General features: G+C 37.4%; 1 protein-coding gene across 1 annotated transcript in view; it reads left to right on the plus strand.

Annotated features, from left to right (window-relative positions):
• Window positions 1-15,709, plus strand: part of TANK (TRAF family member associated NFKB activator) — a 28,567-nt gene extending 12,858 nt beyond the window's left edge. Inside the window, exons 5-9 of the mRNA XM_084264705.1 lie at window positions 4,038-4,217; window positions 5,434-5,510; window positions 7,596-7,714; window positions 9,320-9,903; window positions 14,168-15,709. Of these exons, the coding sequence (XP_084120831.1) occupies window positions 4,038-4,217; window positions 5,434-5,510; window positions 7,596-7,714; window positions 9,320-9,903; window positions 14,168-14,335 (1,128 nt within the window). The 3' untranslated portion in view covers window positions 14,336-15,709. The remainder of the gene's footprint in view (window positions 1-4,037; window positions 4,218-5,433; window positions 5,511-7,595; window positions 7,715-9,319; window positions 9,904-14,167) is intronic.
• Window positions 15,710-16,309: the final 600 nt, after the last annotated feature.

A 16,309-nucleotide genomic window follows, 5' to 3' on the forward strand; every position in this document is an offset into this window, starting at 1 on the left:
GTTGAACATAAGCCAGCAGAAAAGGCAACAGCTTCCTGGGCTGTAACAGAAGCAGAACTAACACTCACTTTCCTGGGTATATCTCCCTCTATTCAGCATTCATTTGGACTGTATTTAGAATACTATGTCTAGTTTCCTCCAGTGCAGGAAAAATATTGATACACCTGTGTGAGTATGTAGCCCATGAGAAGAAGCTACAGAAACTGGACTTGTCCAGCCTGGAGAAGAGATGGCTTGAGGAGAAGATAATAGCTTTCCAGTACCTACTTTGAGGTTATCAGGCACATGAAGCCAAGCTTTTAACAGTGGTGTATAGCAAGAGGATGAGTTGTAATGGGCAGTCGAAACATGAAAGGTTCAGACTGGGCATTTGAGGGGTTGGACTCGATGATCTCTTGAGGTGCCTTCCAACCCCTACAATTCTGTGGCATAGTGGAGAACTCTTCACCATGAGGATATCCAGGCATTGGAAGAGGTTGCCTGGAGGGACAGGTTGTGCAGTCTCCATCCTTAGGTAATTCAAGACCAAACTAAGTGACCTGATCAGACATTGTAACTGACCCCGCTTTGATTGAGAGTCAGAGAACCTTTGAGGTCCCTTATAACTCTGATCCTAAAAAGACTCTCAAAAGAAAAGATATTGATCTGTTGATGATACAGTTGTAACCTCTTTGCTGGCTGCTCATACCAGCATGCATAAAAAGGTCTGTTGTGTGGCCAAGTACTTAACTGAACAAGTATGACCTGTGTGACACACTTGTCATGGCATTAACTTTATAAACTTCATCCAGTTTATAAATATTACCTCATTGCAAACTCCCAAACTCAGTCAGTATTAGACTGTCAGATCATCAAGCTATGAAGGGCTGTATTTTTTTAAGATCCCAAAAAGAGTAATTGTTTCTTCAGTGATTTTCCTGGTGTGATATCCTGATGGTGCACAAGAACGCTGTATGTACTGATACAACCTCATTGCAATGTGTTGCATGGTTCTTCTCACATTAGTCCCCACATGACTTTTCTCATTGGTCGCTTAATCTTGTCCCCACTTCCTGCAGGAGAATGTGGGAGAAAAGGAAGAGAACTACTGGCCATTACTACAGTGCTCCCAGTTATATGAAAGCTTTTTTTTTTCATTTGGAGCTGTAATAGTTCTGAACAGATAAATTCTATCTGTGCAGATCAATGCTTTATCACAGACACAGTGAAAGAATTATTTTACTGTCTTTAAGATGGAGTTAGTTGTTCTTCAAAGGCAAGTGTTGTGTTTGACATAAGCTTTTTCGTAGGTGTTTGGATTTCCAGCAAATCATTTTCAAAGGACAATATGGGAGAAGCTGCATCCCACTGTGGTGGGTTTTTTTCAATGGGAAATAGAATTTTATAGTGGAACGTTTGAGGTCTGTGAACCCATGAAGAATATGGAAAAGGTCTATAGTTATAAAATTATGTCCAGCATCCTGCCCTGTTATAACTTTCTTCAAAGTTTCCCAAGCTGTTCAGAATACTTCCCCGCGTCTCCATCTCTTCTTAATATAAATTGGAGTTTCTTTCCCCATATTGCTAGATAAAACTCTTTTTCTCCCTCATCAGATGCCTCTTTAATTTGCTTTGAACTTTCGGTGCCTCATAGTAAAGTAATTTTTCCTAGCATTCTTGTGCCACTTGAGAAAATGAAACCTAGCTGCTGTAGCATCAGTTATAGAAGATGATGTATGGGTTCTTTAGCCTAAAATCTTCAGTTGTCTTTTTTGGAAGGGGTTTTTTTTTTCCAGAACTATATATTAAAAAAATCTCCTTTTTTTTCTCTTTTGCTGTATGTTTTTTTGTTTGGTTTGGTTTATTCATCTGCTTCCCTGGATTATTATCTACCATGATGTGTACGTATTCCACAGTAGAAGAGTACAGAAAGTGTTTCTAGCCTGTCCTGGAACTATACATATATTCCCCACACTACCTGCCAGAAGTGCAAAGCATGGAGGAAGGGCTGGCAAAAATACCTTGTCAATTCAAAAGTTGAAAGAATGGGATATGTAAGATCTGATGGTGAGAGAGGAGTTTTGCTGGGATAGAAACATCCCATCTTTAGACAATGTTTTGAACCCACTGAGCAGAAGAGGCTTAATCTGCATCTCTTAGATACCACCCAAATCCAGAGTTGCATCGAAGTTCTTACTGTAGATTTATTATTCAAAGTCACAATTGAAACTAAATAAAAAAAACAAACAGTGACTTCAAAGCTGGTTTTATGTGGGTTTTTTATCCAGCTAGTATAACTTTTTGAGGCTGAGCCATTATGTTAGCTGCTTATACACACATCTATGCTTAACCACCGGGTGTCTCTGTAGACCTGTTCTCGACCCATCCCTGCACGGATGTCATTGTCTAGTAGAGTAGCCCCTACCTACCTAATCTCCAAATGCACAACCTCACCCTTTTTAGGTACCATTTGTAAATAAAACAAATGTTCTTGAAAAAGTACTTATTTCCTTTATGCTCACCTTGCCCTACCTGTCTACAGACTATCTCGCTGCATTTCATGTACATTGCTTCTTGCAGAGTTAACCCTTTAAGCTTGCTTCTCTAGCAGAGACAAACATGGGGCTTCAGGCCACTTTCTCTGACCCCTGATGTGGTTCAAGATCAGTGTTTCTATAGATTTCGTAAACCTATAACTAAGTTTTTCACAGCCACAGTTTTTAAACATAGGTTGTCTCTTGAAAATTATCTACGGACGACTATCTTTGTACAATTTTTTAAATGTTCATTGTAGTCATCTTCATATCGCCAAAAACCCCACGTATGTAAAGGTTCCATTAATTGCTACATGGATAGTTAAAGGCGGGGGGGGGACAGCCACTGCTTTTTATTTCACAGATTTTTATAGCATTGCAATATTTGCAATGTAATCCCACTTACACATACAAACTGGGGGACGAGAGGCTGGTGAGCAGCTCTGCAGAAAAAGATTTTGATGTTTGGGTTGTTGGCAAGTTGACTGTGAACCAACAGTGTGCCCTGGCAGCCAAAAGGGCTAACTGTGTCCTGAGGTGCATCAAGCACAGCACAGGTAGCCGTTTGAGGGAGGCGATTGTCCAACTCCTTGCTGCACTGGTGTGGCCCCACCTCAAGGACTGCACGCAGTTTTGGGTGCCTCAACAGGAGAAAGACATCAAACTATTAGAGTGTGTCCAGAGGTGGGCGACCAAGATGGTGAAAGGCTTTGAGGGCAAGGATTAGGAGGAGCAGCTGAGGTCACTTGGGCTGTTCAGCTTGGAGGAGAGAAAACTGTGAGGTGACATCATTGCAGTCTACACCTTCTGCAAGGGGGGTAGCTGGAGGTGCTTCTCTTTCTGGTGACCAGCAATAGGACACGAAGAAATGGAATGAACCTTTGTCAGGGGAGGTTCAGACTGGACATAAGGGCATTCTTCACAGAGAGGGTGAAGAGGGTGAGACTCCCCAGGGGAAGTGGTCACAGCATCAGTTCTCTCAGAGTTCAAGGAGCATCTGGCTGATGCTTTCAGTTGTATCATTTAGTTTTAGGTAGTTCAGCAAGGAGCAGGGAGTTGGACTCCATCCTTATGGGACCCTTCCAATTTGAGATATTCTGTGATTCTGTTGTTCTGTTCTGGGGTCTGCTCAAATATTAAGGTATTAAGGAATGTCATTATCTTCCAAATTGAAGATTCATTGAAATTAATGAAAAATTACTTTATATGTATAGTATTTTAAATGTTTGTGTAAGTGATACAGTAACTGAACCAAGTGAATGGCTTTATTTTTGTAAACACTTATATGACTTTCATAAGTTCAGAAGATACAGTTGTTTTGCACAATCACCTATGATGAGTTACATCTGTATGTAGTGGTAGAAGGTCTTTACTAGAAGTTTAAAATTAATAATGTAATAAATAAAACTGACCCTTACTTATGGTGCAAAAGTTTAATTTAGCTTATTCCAGACTGCTGAATAATAATATTCCACAAGCCTCAATTCTATTAATTGTACTGGTATTTCTAAAATTATCTTTTAGGAACAGTTAGAAAGTGAGAGTATGAAGTTGAAGCAACTTGAGGACATAAGCAATGAAAAGGAAAGGAAGTTTCTATCTATTATTTCCGACCAAGAAGATAAAATAAGAACTCTGAAAAGCCAGTTGAAAGAATTAAATGAAGCACAAAAGGGTATACAGATGCCAGCATATAAAAGGGAGGTAAGATAAGCTACCAAGTAAAAATAAAATTGGGCAGGGAAAGTGTAAATTACTAATTCTTTCAAACATGTTTATACTAATTATTCTAAGAAACTGATTTTAAATTCCAGCATTATATAATTAATAGGAAATTGTTGAAGTGTATAAACCACATAGGGAATGCCAGTTGTTTGGTATGTGTGTTAATTATTTTATGGTGTGCCATTATAAAATGTTAGTATTTGTGAAAAATTCAGATTAGTAATTCTGTGTTGTGATTTTCAGCTGGAGGCTTTCACTGAGATCAAGTTGATTTGTTCACTTTCATGCCACCCTATTTGTCTTACAGAATAGCTTCCAAAGAGCTATTTCTGTCCTTGTGGGATAGCTAGATTGCAGTCATCACTGTAAATCTAAGCATGTAAACCTATTTTAGATAGCTAATTTAAAGTGAACACAGGTAAGGAAGGAGCACAGCAGCACATGACTTGCTGCTGTTAGGCTGCCCGAGCATTGCAAGCATTTGTAACCCATGTGGCTAGCTATGAGCTACAGAAGCTGCAGTTGCACTTCAGTGCAAGGTAAGGCAAACCTGGAGGCTATGGGTCTGTGATTATAAACAGTGTATCATTGATACCAGCTGATTTGGCAGACATATGATCAAGTTCTGTGTCTGATTTGGAGCACATATGAACTACCCAGGCCATCTGGTAATGTAGATCTAGTGAAATTGCAGTTTAATAACTGGTTATTATAAAAACTTCCCTTAAATTTGAAATTATGTAATACTAGAGTGAACCACAAGGTGGTAGTCAAAGTTAATAACTTATTTTAAAACCTGCTAGAAGTCTTGACATACTAGTTTATTATGTGTTCATTGAAAAATTCAGTGAATAAATTGATTTTAAAGAGCAAAAATAGTTGGATATCTAACAAGTGTATATGCAATACATGATTTTTACCTTGTGCATGATTGAAACAGAATTACAGTCAAGCAATATTAGAACCAGTTTCCTTTCAAGAGATGATGAGCAAGAGTGCCACACTGAGTTGCTAAGCTAAACTAAAAATAGGAATTCACACAAATAGTAGAAAATTGCTTTTGTCATTTGGTGACTGTTTTGAGAGTTTCCAGAATGACTACCTGAAGGATCCCATGACACTTTTATTCATATCAAGGTGATGATCAAAACTAATACGCTAACCAGTGATCAATATTTTCATGTTTTACTTCAAGGTGATATGTAAGAAAGTTTTTCCAGAAAATCCTGAATTATCTCTAGGGATCTCTGGTATTTCTCCTCTGCCTGAAAGGTAAATAATTTCACAGCACTATTAAAATTACTTTTAATTGTCTTTTCTGCTATTAAATAAGACAAGCTATTTCCCTTGTTTCTACATAGTACCTTAAAAAATGGATGGGGAACAGGGAGCAACAGAGGTGGAAGAGCTGTTATGGGAAGGTAATAAAGCCAGCAACTATGTGGAATGGTAGCTGAAGCTTTGCAAGTATTTAGGGATAAGTTGGGAGGAATAAAAATAGCCACTTGGTTCATGAGCAGGTTAAACTGTAGGAAATGACAGGAGATATTACTGCTGGCTTTTGGGTAAGCATTCACTCCCTTGCATTAACTCTCTTCAGAACAGGAATGGATTAACTGATGGCAGCACAGGAGAGAAGCCTGCTGCACTGCCAGGAGGAGGTCTGATAGTCAGCATGAAGAAATAATTCTTGGCCTAATCCATCCTAAATCATCCTAAATGAGTTTGAAACCAGGTTTATCTACAAGCTGAAGCTAGCCACCCCTTGCTATGACCAAGGGACTAAAAGCAGTATAATTCCTAAGCAAGCATTCCCTCTTCTGCCAGTGTTTTGGGAAAAATACTGACAAAACCCTTAGGTTTGCATTTTGCACAGGATAGGCAGTAATTTTAACAGTATTGCTGAGGTCAAGTAGAAGATTCTCTAAGGTGAGGCTAAGAGGGTATTAAAGAAAAGTATCATAAATTCTTGTTCTCTTATACTCTTGCTTAGGCGTCTATTTTTGGCCACTCTCAGACATGGGGTAGGTGAACTACATGGATCTTTAGTCTGACTCACTGCTGCTTTATGACAAGAAAGAGAGGAAATAAGACCGTGATGTGCTAAGGACTTTTATGACTTTACTGATTTCTATCTAAAAAAATGAAAAAACTTCACCTGTCTTCTGTCTCCCTCCTCTCAAATAGCTTCCTTACTTTACTGTTTACTTGGAAAGAGGTATGTGACTGGTAAGATTACTGGTAATCTTACACTAATAAGATTATAGTGTCACAAATCTCTAGCAAATTAAGATTGATTCATCTAATATGTGTATTTTCAAGCTCTGATTAGAAACTTGTCCTGAGTCTTTTTTAATATCTTATTTATGAAACACCTGAAAAGTGTCAAGATGTGTTAACAGTAGCAACTTCCAACTCCTCTGGATTTATTTTTTTCCAAATGAAATATAAGTAGATATTTTTGTCTTCAAAAGGAGAAGCACAGCAGAAGAAGGAGCACAGCTCATGACACTCCTGATTGCTACATAAATAAGCCATAAAAAGGAAAAGAATTCACTGGATTAAAGAAAAAACCCTCTTGATACACAGATGCAAAAGAGAACACAAATCCAGTTTGTAGCCAACTTCACTTTTTCATCCTTGAAATTAATTTTATAAAATCCATGGTATTGTGCTTAGAAATAAAAATTACTCAGCAAGTTCATCAAAATTTCATAATAGAATTTTATGGATGCATCACTAACTGAATAAGGTGGTGCCTTTGAGCAAATTAAATTCATAATGATACAAAGAACTTCTCACTGTTCTTGGTGCAGACAGCTAAGTATCAGATGTCCATATGATACTCTGGAAAAGGTGTATGGTATGAAACAGAATGAGTTCATGAGCCCCTCTCCAAAATGTTAGGTAGTCAGAGAAGGAGGGAGCAGTAACAGATGTTTGTGTGTTTCTTCTGCAAAATCTGAAATGCACACAAAACAATGTTCACAGCAGCAGCATCTTACTTTCCCTAGAATGAGATGGAAACAGTACCCTTAGAGGCTGGTTCCACTAAATACCTGAGGGAACTGAAAAGAAATGTAAAGGCTTGATTTTTTTGAGGGGGTCCTTGCAGGGTCAGGTCCTAAGCTTGAATGTATGTGATAGAACTAAACAGCTCTTTGACGATGTTTTCTTTTCCCTTTCTGCTTGCTTTTACTGAGGGGACCAAACGGATGTATACATATGTTGACAAACAAGGTATCCAAGAAAAGTAGCTTACACTATTGTTTTTCCTTGGTTTGTGGCTGTGACTCAATTAAAGGCCACAATAAGCTGAGTTGGTTGACTCTTTAATTTACAATTCTGATCTTCCAGGGAGAATCTGGAGACCCTTTTCCAGGACATGAAGGAAGAGTGTCATCAAATACGTATGCTAGCCAGAGAACAAACAGACCAACTGAGTAAATTGAAGATAAAGCCAGAACCTGAAACTGGTAATATCATACTTAAGCTCTTATTGTGATTCAACTGTTTGAAAGCTTTGCTTTATATTTGAAAATACTGTAAATTACACATACATAGAAGTACTTCCACTGTTTACCATCTGCCTTTTTCAAGTCTGTTCACATGGTGCTCAGTATTTCACCAAGAAAACGCACCGCCAGTTTTGGCATTCTATGATGAGTGCTCCAAATCACATGCTATAAAAGACAGTCATCACATCAATGGCTCTTGTAATTGTTTTGTCCCTTGGAGTGAGAGGCAGGCACTTACTACATGTGATATCCCATCATACTGTGTGAATGACAGCACTTGCTTGCTTTTAATTTAGCTGTCAGTTGAAAAGATGTCTATTATGAATTTCTCTAGCCCCATATCTGTTAGAGAAAAACCACTGGACTGAGGACAGTCAGATGAGTCATTTTCTAGACTTCCTTGTGCAGACTTTTGAATATTGTTTTGTAAGAGCTTAATCCAGTGCTTCCTGAAAACAATAAAAAGCCTTGATTTTTGTTGCAACTGGAAGTGGTCCTGAATGTCCAGTTCTGCTAATGCTTACATTTAATATCATGTGAGCTACTATGGGTATTCCCCACTAGCTTTTCTTAACAGTAGGTTCAGACTCCTAAGTGATTTCAAAAAACACCTGCCAAAGCTACACGGTTGAAGCACAAGACACCGATTTCAGCACTTGCTTCTAATTTAGGTTATACCATTACTGAAGTTTTGCTACATGAAGCGCTAATGTGTAGCTTGTGGCTTCAAATTGCTGTCTGAACTCTATAGTTAAATCCTTATTATACAATACTAACCTCTTACTTGGGGGGATGAGTGCTTGGCAACTTCTTTCAGAATGGATTTGTTCGTTTGAGTGCCTAACTCAGCTGTGTGAAAAGCTGTACATGGTACAGATTTCATCTGCTTGATTTCCGTTACTTCTGTGCCCTGCATGACTATAATACCTGAGTGATGTCGGAAGGCTGCTGTACAGTAAATGTGTACTGTAGTTGTTCTCTCACCTAATGAGGAGTAACCATACATATTACTACCATTTTTATTATTAAAGTGCCAAAAATGAAGAGGCAATTCTCAAAACAAAGGGAAAATATGGCCCCAATTCTGAATAATTATTCAGTTTTAAAATGTGCCTAATTTGGAAACTAATGGGACTTCGGTACCTGAATAACGTCTAAAATTGTGCTCATAGCTCCTAGCATGTTCTTGGCACCATGTGAAATGGTTTTGGTTCCAGTGTCTCTTTCTGCCAGAACACTTCAGCAAATACATGCCATTATGCGCTAAGAGCATGGGACAACATGATTTTCAATAAAATGAAAATGTTTATAGCCATAAATCAAAATTCAATTGAACTATTAGGACAATTTTTTTCCTTTTATTTCTTTTCTGATAGTTTTTGTGTCAGAGCCGATGTTTACGAAAGAGAGCAATGCCTTAAACTGATTTCAAAGAGAAAATATAAAAGTTAAAAAGCCAAGAAGGAAGCACAAAAACCTCTCAGGAAAAGTATCCCAACACCACACCTTTAATAACTACACCTTAGTCAACTATTTAATGTTTTCTTCATTCTTTCTTCACAGAAATACAGTTTTCCATGCCGATACAGTGCACTGATAAAACTGATGAACAAGCAGAAGAGCTTTTTAAGCCTCGGGTTATAAAGGATATAAATAGAGGTGCATCATGCATCACATCTATCACACCAAGAGGAGTGGGCCAAGATGAGGACAACAACTCTGTAGAATCACTTTCTAAATTTAATGTCAAGTTTCCACCTACAGACAATGACTCTGCTTTCTTGCAGAGCACTCAGGAAAAACCAACAGTTGCTTGTACTGGTATAGCTGAAAACATGCTTCAAGATCACAGTTTTAACCTGGAGCACAGAGACCGTGCTGTTAACCTCAGTAAATTGGAACCTAACTCATTTGAAGCTCATGGAGTCAATCTCATGGCCTCAGCTTTACAAAGCTTAACTACTGTTGACAAAACAAATCCCCCAAATCATGCAAACATGCCCATAGAAAATACCCGTGACAAAACGTGTTTAAAAACAACAGACACTGGTTTCACATTTGTACCTAAGCACACAAACCAGGGTGTACCTGAAGTAATTTTTTCTTCTTTAGAAGCTGCTGGGACAACCATCAGAGGTCCTCATCAGGTATCTTTGTATAAATACTGTGCATTTCAAAAAATGCTAATGGTTTGGGCAATAACTTTGCAAAGATCTTTGAGACGGGATTAATATATTCTATGAGGTATCTTATCAGACTATCTCTTGTCAGTTCTTCTTCCTGATACTGAAGTATGTGTACAAGGCACTTTTCAAGTGAAAGGGCAGGAATTTAAGCAGATGTAAGCACTGGGTATGATTGCACAAATTTCAGTTCATTTAGATATTAATTGCTTCTATATCTATTTCAAAGCTGTTGTTAATCAGAAGTTGCCCCCTAGATTGCTTGCTTTCTACCCTTGATCTCAGTTGAATATGGCACATAATTGTTTTAATTGTTTTTAATGTACAGCAAAGAATATGACAAATAGACTAATTAAAAAGCTGAATAGATAAATACTTAACTGTGGAAAAAAATATCTACTTTTTATATCAATCTGAGGTATAAACAGCACCCTGTTCCTCCCCTCTAAGAAAACCTAGAATTTTTTCTTCATAATTTAGGCAGTCAAGGAGGAAAGCTTTTTTCTCTTTTTTCCCCCAAATGAAAGGAACTTCAGTAAAAAAAAAAAAAATAGGTTAATGCAGATACTTTAGACTTCAATTTCAGTTATAGTTACTTCAAGCCCATGGGAGCTTCTGAAAGCAAGGCCCAGTTGTTGTAATGCAGAAGAATACTTCGCAGGTTCCGACAACCACGTCTTCCAATACTTTGCTGCTTTTGTGTAACAACCTGTCTCAATTGAAATAGCTGGCAAAATTATTACATACCTTCATAGACTGATTTTTTTTTTATGTTTCTGTGTCTTTTCTCTCTGTGAGAGAACAGCTTTGCAAGAATAAGCAAATTGTGCTATTTAGGATATTTAGGAATTCTGTGAGGGTGGATTTGGCATAATTTTATCTTATACACTGATGTGGTTTTGCGTTCTTTGCTAGAGACAAGGTACCTGCAGCAGAAGAGCTTTACTTCTCAATTCGGCCACTGCATGACAGGCAAAACTAGCATTTGGAAAGTTTGAAAGCTTTGATATTTTCTTCTAAAACTTACCCAGTCTAGTTTAATTTTCTATTGCAAAAAAGTTTAAAGCATGTAAAGTTTGCTGTTATTCATCACTGCATTTTAAACTATAAGCCTGATTTTCCAAAATGTGTTTTAAATATCTATTTGTAACATAAGAGATCTCAATTCTGTATCAACTTACTAATCACAGTTTTTATTGTGCTTTATTTTTCATTGGATCCTCAGTTAAAGTTGTGACTGAGTTAAACAAATTAAACCATTTATTATATCACTGGGAGAATTCCTGTGGAGCTGTGAAGCATTCACTCCATTGCTTGTTACTATCCTTTTTTTCTGTATTCCCTCTCCAGCTTGTTCTTTTACTAGTTAGTCTGTGTATTCATTTTTCAATAGATGGCACCCTGCATTGTGTATTACAGCAAGTGAAACAGCTGGTATGTGATTATAAATTGATAGGGCAGTATGCAGCTTAAAAAGTAGAGAATCATGATTGAATAGCAATAAGCCTTTGGCTTGAACATTGATATTTCTACAAAATAAGGAGATTAATTTGGAGCCATGATCTAAAATGTAAATTATCTACTTTGTGGAGAAAATGTAATAATGCTAATGCTTGGAGAAAAGAAAGGCAGTGGTGAACTTTCAGTATTTGTAAGTCATATCTACAATAGCACCGTAGAATATACAGGACATTGATTGAAATGATATCTCTTATGCAGAAGCTTGTTTGAAATAAGCGAGTATTACTTCAGGATCTTTGCTTCTTTGTGCATCAATATATTTAAACATCCGTCACCTTTATTCTGCTGCCTTCAAAAGAGGTTTCTAAGCATTTTTCCAGTGAATTGGACTGCGTTTTAGAGGGTTTTAATTGTGCTTAAGACTTGATTCACAGATAATATATAAGTAGATTAAAATACTTACATACATGCCTTTTGACTGTATTAAACATAGCAAAATATATGCATAAACTTGTTCCTAGTATTTTTACCACCTTTCTAAGGGGTAGGTAGACTACTTACAGCTTCCATCATCCCTGCCACTGGTGAAGCTTCAGTAGGAAGGAATTATATACCTGATTTTTTTTTCCTAGTGTAGATAAAACTTTCAAGTATTTACTACATATGTTAACTTATAAAATGGAAAACCCCATAAATGCAATAGATTTGGCAACAGTAAGTTCTTGGAACTGCTCTCAGTTGCTGTAATAAATTTAGCTCTTTCCTTCTATGTGGATACTAAATGTGAAAACTCAGTACTGTTTTCTGAGGATGTAACTTTTTAAAAAAACACATGTGACTGAAAAGAGCAGCAGATTAAAATAAACATGGATATTAGTGAATCTAGGATTTTACGGACTCTTATTATATGAGACTTGCATGTAGATGCATGTGCTCATCGGTATGCACAGTTTGAGGGGGCTGTTTCCAAAAAAATACTTCAAAGAATGTTCGCTGTTTTAAAAGCAAACTTATAGTCTCTTGATCTTGATCTGAATATTAATAGTTTTGAAATGGAACATCTGCTTAAATGTATCCCTGTTCTGGAAAGCATATTAAGCACATGCTTAACGCTCAAAGAAAGCAATGGAAGTTAAGTGCCTGCCTCAGCAGGTTGCTGGATGAGTACCTCCCCTTGTGCTTCCAGGATTAGAAATCTTGCCGAGTCCTTTGTGCTTTTTTTACAATACTATTTTATCTTTTTTAAATGGTGCTTTACATGATAATATATTAGAAACAAGTAATTCTAAACACATTTCTGTAAGGATGTTTAAGTGTGTCAGTGTCTAGATAGATTTAATATGCAATTTACACCAGCAACATACAATAAGTAGACTCTTTGAGCTGAAAAAAGTGGTGTGATTGCACTTAATTACTAATTAGTCAATTTAATTATATGGATTGCTGACCATAATGAAAGACAGTAAATCTGCTATTGCTATCTGATAAGCTAAACATTTTTAAGTAGGGAATGGACAGGAAATTGACTCCAAGAAGTTTTGATGGTTTAAAAACAAGATTTAACCACTATGAAAGCCAGTTTAGATGTACAGGGAGTTACCACGGGAGGAATAAACAGTAGATTCTAACCATTTGCCATGATGAAATCTGAGTAAGAGATGAAAATTAATGATAGCAAGAAATCTAAAACTTCTAAAGAAACTACTTTCTGAAGTATTCTTTCTTGCCTTTCCATGTGTGAGTGAAACAAGATAGAAGAAAACTGAGCCAAAAAAGCTGTAGGGTGCTCTCCTAGGTTCCATCCCCACATAGAGCTCCTACCAGCTTGCTGCCATTCTGTCACGGTAGTATGCATTTAATTTTCAATTTAGTCAAAACCTTACTGTCTGGGCCATATAATGTAAACATATGTAATTTTTTGTTGCTAATAACAAAGTTATTAAAGATTTTTAACTTTACTTTGAAAACTGATAGAAGACTTTATGATTCCTACTTGGTATGATGCTACAAAATTAGTGTACACTCTGACATAAAGTATGCATCGGGCCCCTTGAACTCCAATGTCAGGTAAACATACTTGGTGGCTTTAAGCTAACTAGCTCAGGAACCAAGAGCTGTACAGATGCTGAATCAACTTTAGCATAGTTTACAGAATTTCTTGAATACATGGATAGATATTCAGATGGTCCCAATGAGTTTGATACCGTCATGGCAGAGGGAATCCCAAACCAGATTATTTGAGACAAGTTGAGACTAAAAGGCAGTCAGAGCAAGCAAGTAACTTAAGCTATATGACATTGCTCTAGTCTTTTTGTCAGTAAACTGAAAACTAGTTATGTGTCAGTAAGAATAGAAATAAAATTATTCATATGAACTCTGTACAAAAAAAATGTTCTTCTAAAGTAATAATTATTTTCTCATTTCTGTTAAATGGCTGCTATGTACTATGACTTCTACAGTAAAATACTGAAATACAAAGTTACAGAAAAGCCTTAATATTTATCAGACATATTACAGACTTTTACTCACAGCAGTATCTATCATTAATAGATACCAAGGCATTCTAATTGTTTGCAGTATGTTTATAGAACTTTTTAAAAAATTAAAATCCTATCTTGCTTTTCTTATTAGAGGACTCTCTAGGTAATGTCTAGGTGTAAAGAACACCTATTTTAGAGAGACACATTTTTTTACTATAAATATGAATCACAGCATAATATAAAACACATTGTAAACCACAGCACTAATCATTTTCTGTTTCTTTTAGCTCATTTGGCGGCCTCGAGACAATGATTTGCTGGCACAAGCTTATACAGCCTCTGAACTGAATCAGTGTGGAATATGTGAATTCTGTCGAGAAGTTTTCCCACCATCTATAACATCTAAGGAAGATTTTCTTCGGCATCTGAATTCCCACTTTAAAGTACAGTCTTAACGTATGAGAATTTAATGGATCACTGTTTCTGCATACTTTTGATACTTTTTTTGGTTTATAGATATAATAAGAATTTAAGAATTAGGACTTCTTTTAACAAGAACTCATGACTGAAATTGTTGGTCAGATAAGCACATTTTAAATTGCCCTTTGGCAAGGCAAAATGCAGTTTTAAGTCACTAGTACTGTAATGCCATTATTACTTGTTACACTTCAATATTACCTTTGAGAGTGATGTTAAACAGCTTTTTTTTTTTCTTTTTTAATTAATCCATGCCTGAATGGGCCCAAAATCGTGATTATATTTATGAGTGTAGATTTGTTGGATTAAAGCCTTAATCTGTCTGAGGAAATTGGAGTAATGCTAAGATTCTCCTCAGTATCCAGTGATTTTCTCCTTCTTGAAGCAAACAGGAAGAGAAGTAGGCTCTCATTTTTCATTTCTAAAATTACAAAATTTAATTTACAATAATGACCCTCTTAATTCAGATTCTTGTAAAATCATCACAGTAACTGAATGCCAGATGTGCCAAAATTAGGATAGGCTTTCTCACTGGTAACATAAATGAATGGTTAACTTTTCCAGATGCATTGTTTACTAGACGAAGTAATCAAACACACCATATAAATGACCCTTTTGCTAAAATGTAACAGTGGCAATTTTGTTGCTATTTTTCATGTTATGAAAAAATAACTTTTTTTTTCATGTACCTTTGCAGCATTAATAATTAGTAAAAATACCTTCATGGGAAAAGGTCATATCAGTATGCAGGATAGAGTTTAAAAAAAAAAAAGTGACTTTTTTTTTAAAACTAAGACGACCAAAGATTATTTACCTTTCCCTCTGGTCTGCTATGATTACTCAAGTCTGTTACAGCTTAGAAAGGAAACGGGAAAACCTCATCACCCAAATCTCAGTGACTTTGTTTTTATCCTGTATATGCTTAGTGTCCTTCTCAATGGAATTTAAATTTGTGTTTAGTTTGAAACATTGTATTCTGATAAAGTTTGCACATTTTCTGCATTTATCGGGATCAAATTAAAAAGTGGGTTGTTTTTTTTTTTAACTAAGTAATTTAAGTTAAATGATAAAGGGTGACTTGGAGCTTTTTGCATTTGAACTGAATATAGGTTTTAGTCCTGATATTTAATAATTAGCATTAATATTTTCATGGCAGAAGGGCACAGCAGTTTCTCTTTTTAAATATCTGCTTGCAGGTGACCAAATTCTGGAAGAATTAAGACCTGCATAATTTTTAGAGATTTCCTTTTATGCAGTTATTTTCTCTCTTGTAAACCTCTCATGTTTGTGACTGGCTGTCAACAGAGTGTACTGTAATAAACAGCACCGTACAGTGCACGTCTGCTACATGACCTGGAGAAAGAGTTTGTTACTATTAACAGCTCCAAAGCCCCGCCGGTACCCAGCGCTGCGGAGACGCGCATCCCCGGACTCGCCGTGCGGCGTGTGAAGTACCTCCCCAGGGAGCACGGCTGGGGGTGGTTCCTGGGAGAGGCGCAAGTTCCAGGATTGGGAGGAGGGAAGGGGATTCACACGTCTCCAGCCAGCCCGACACAAAACCGACTTGTGCTCTCAAGCGTGAAATTCGAGCTCAGGAGCTCACGTTATTAAGAGCTGAACAAACTGAGAATCACCTTTAAAGAAAATAAAGTCATCTGTGTGAGTGTGTGTGTGTGTCCCTCCAGGCACGGAGGCGTTTTCCTCATGAGCTCTTCCGCTGGCAGCGAAGGGAGCCCTGGGCCGAGCCCCGGTCCCCGCGCTGGGCCGCGGTTCTTTGTTGCTGGAGGCAGCCTGGCACCCCTGCTCCGCCCGCAGAGCTGCGGCCTCCCCTGCAGCCAGGGCAGAGCGCGGGAGGAGTAACAGGGTTGTCCAAAGCTTCGGCGACCAGCAGAAGACCCCATCCATCTCCCGCTATGAGAGCTCCTGCCTCGTGCAGCGTCTTAGCAAGCTGT

Source organism: Gallinula chloropus (genome assembly GCF_964237585.1).
Source record: "Gallinula chloropus genome assembly, chromosome: 5".
In the NCBI taxonomy this organism is placed as follows: Eukaryota; Metazoa; Chordata; class Aves; order Gruiformes; family Rallidae; genus Gallinula; species Gallinula chloropus.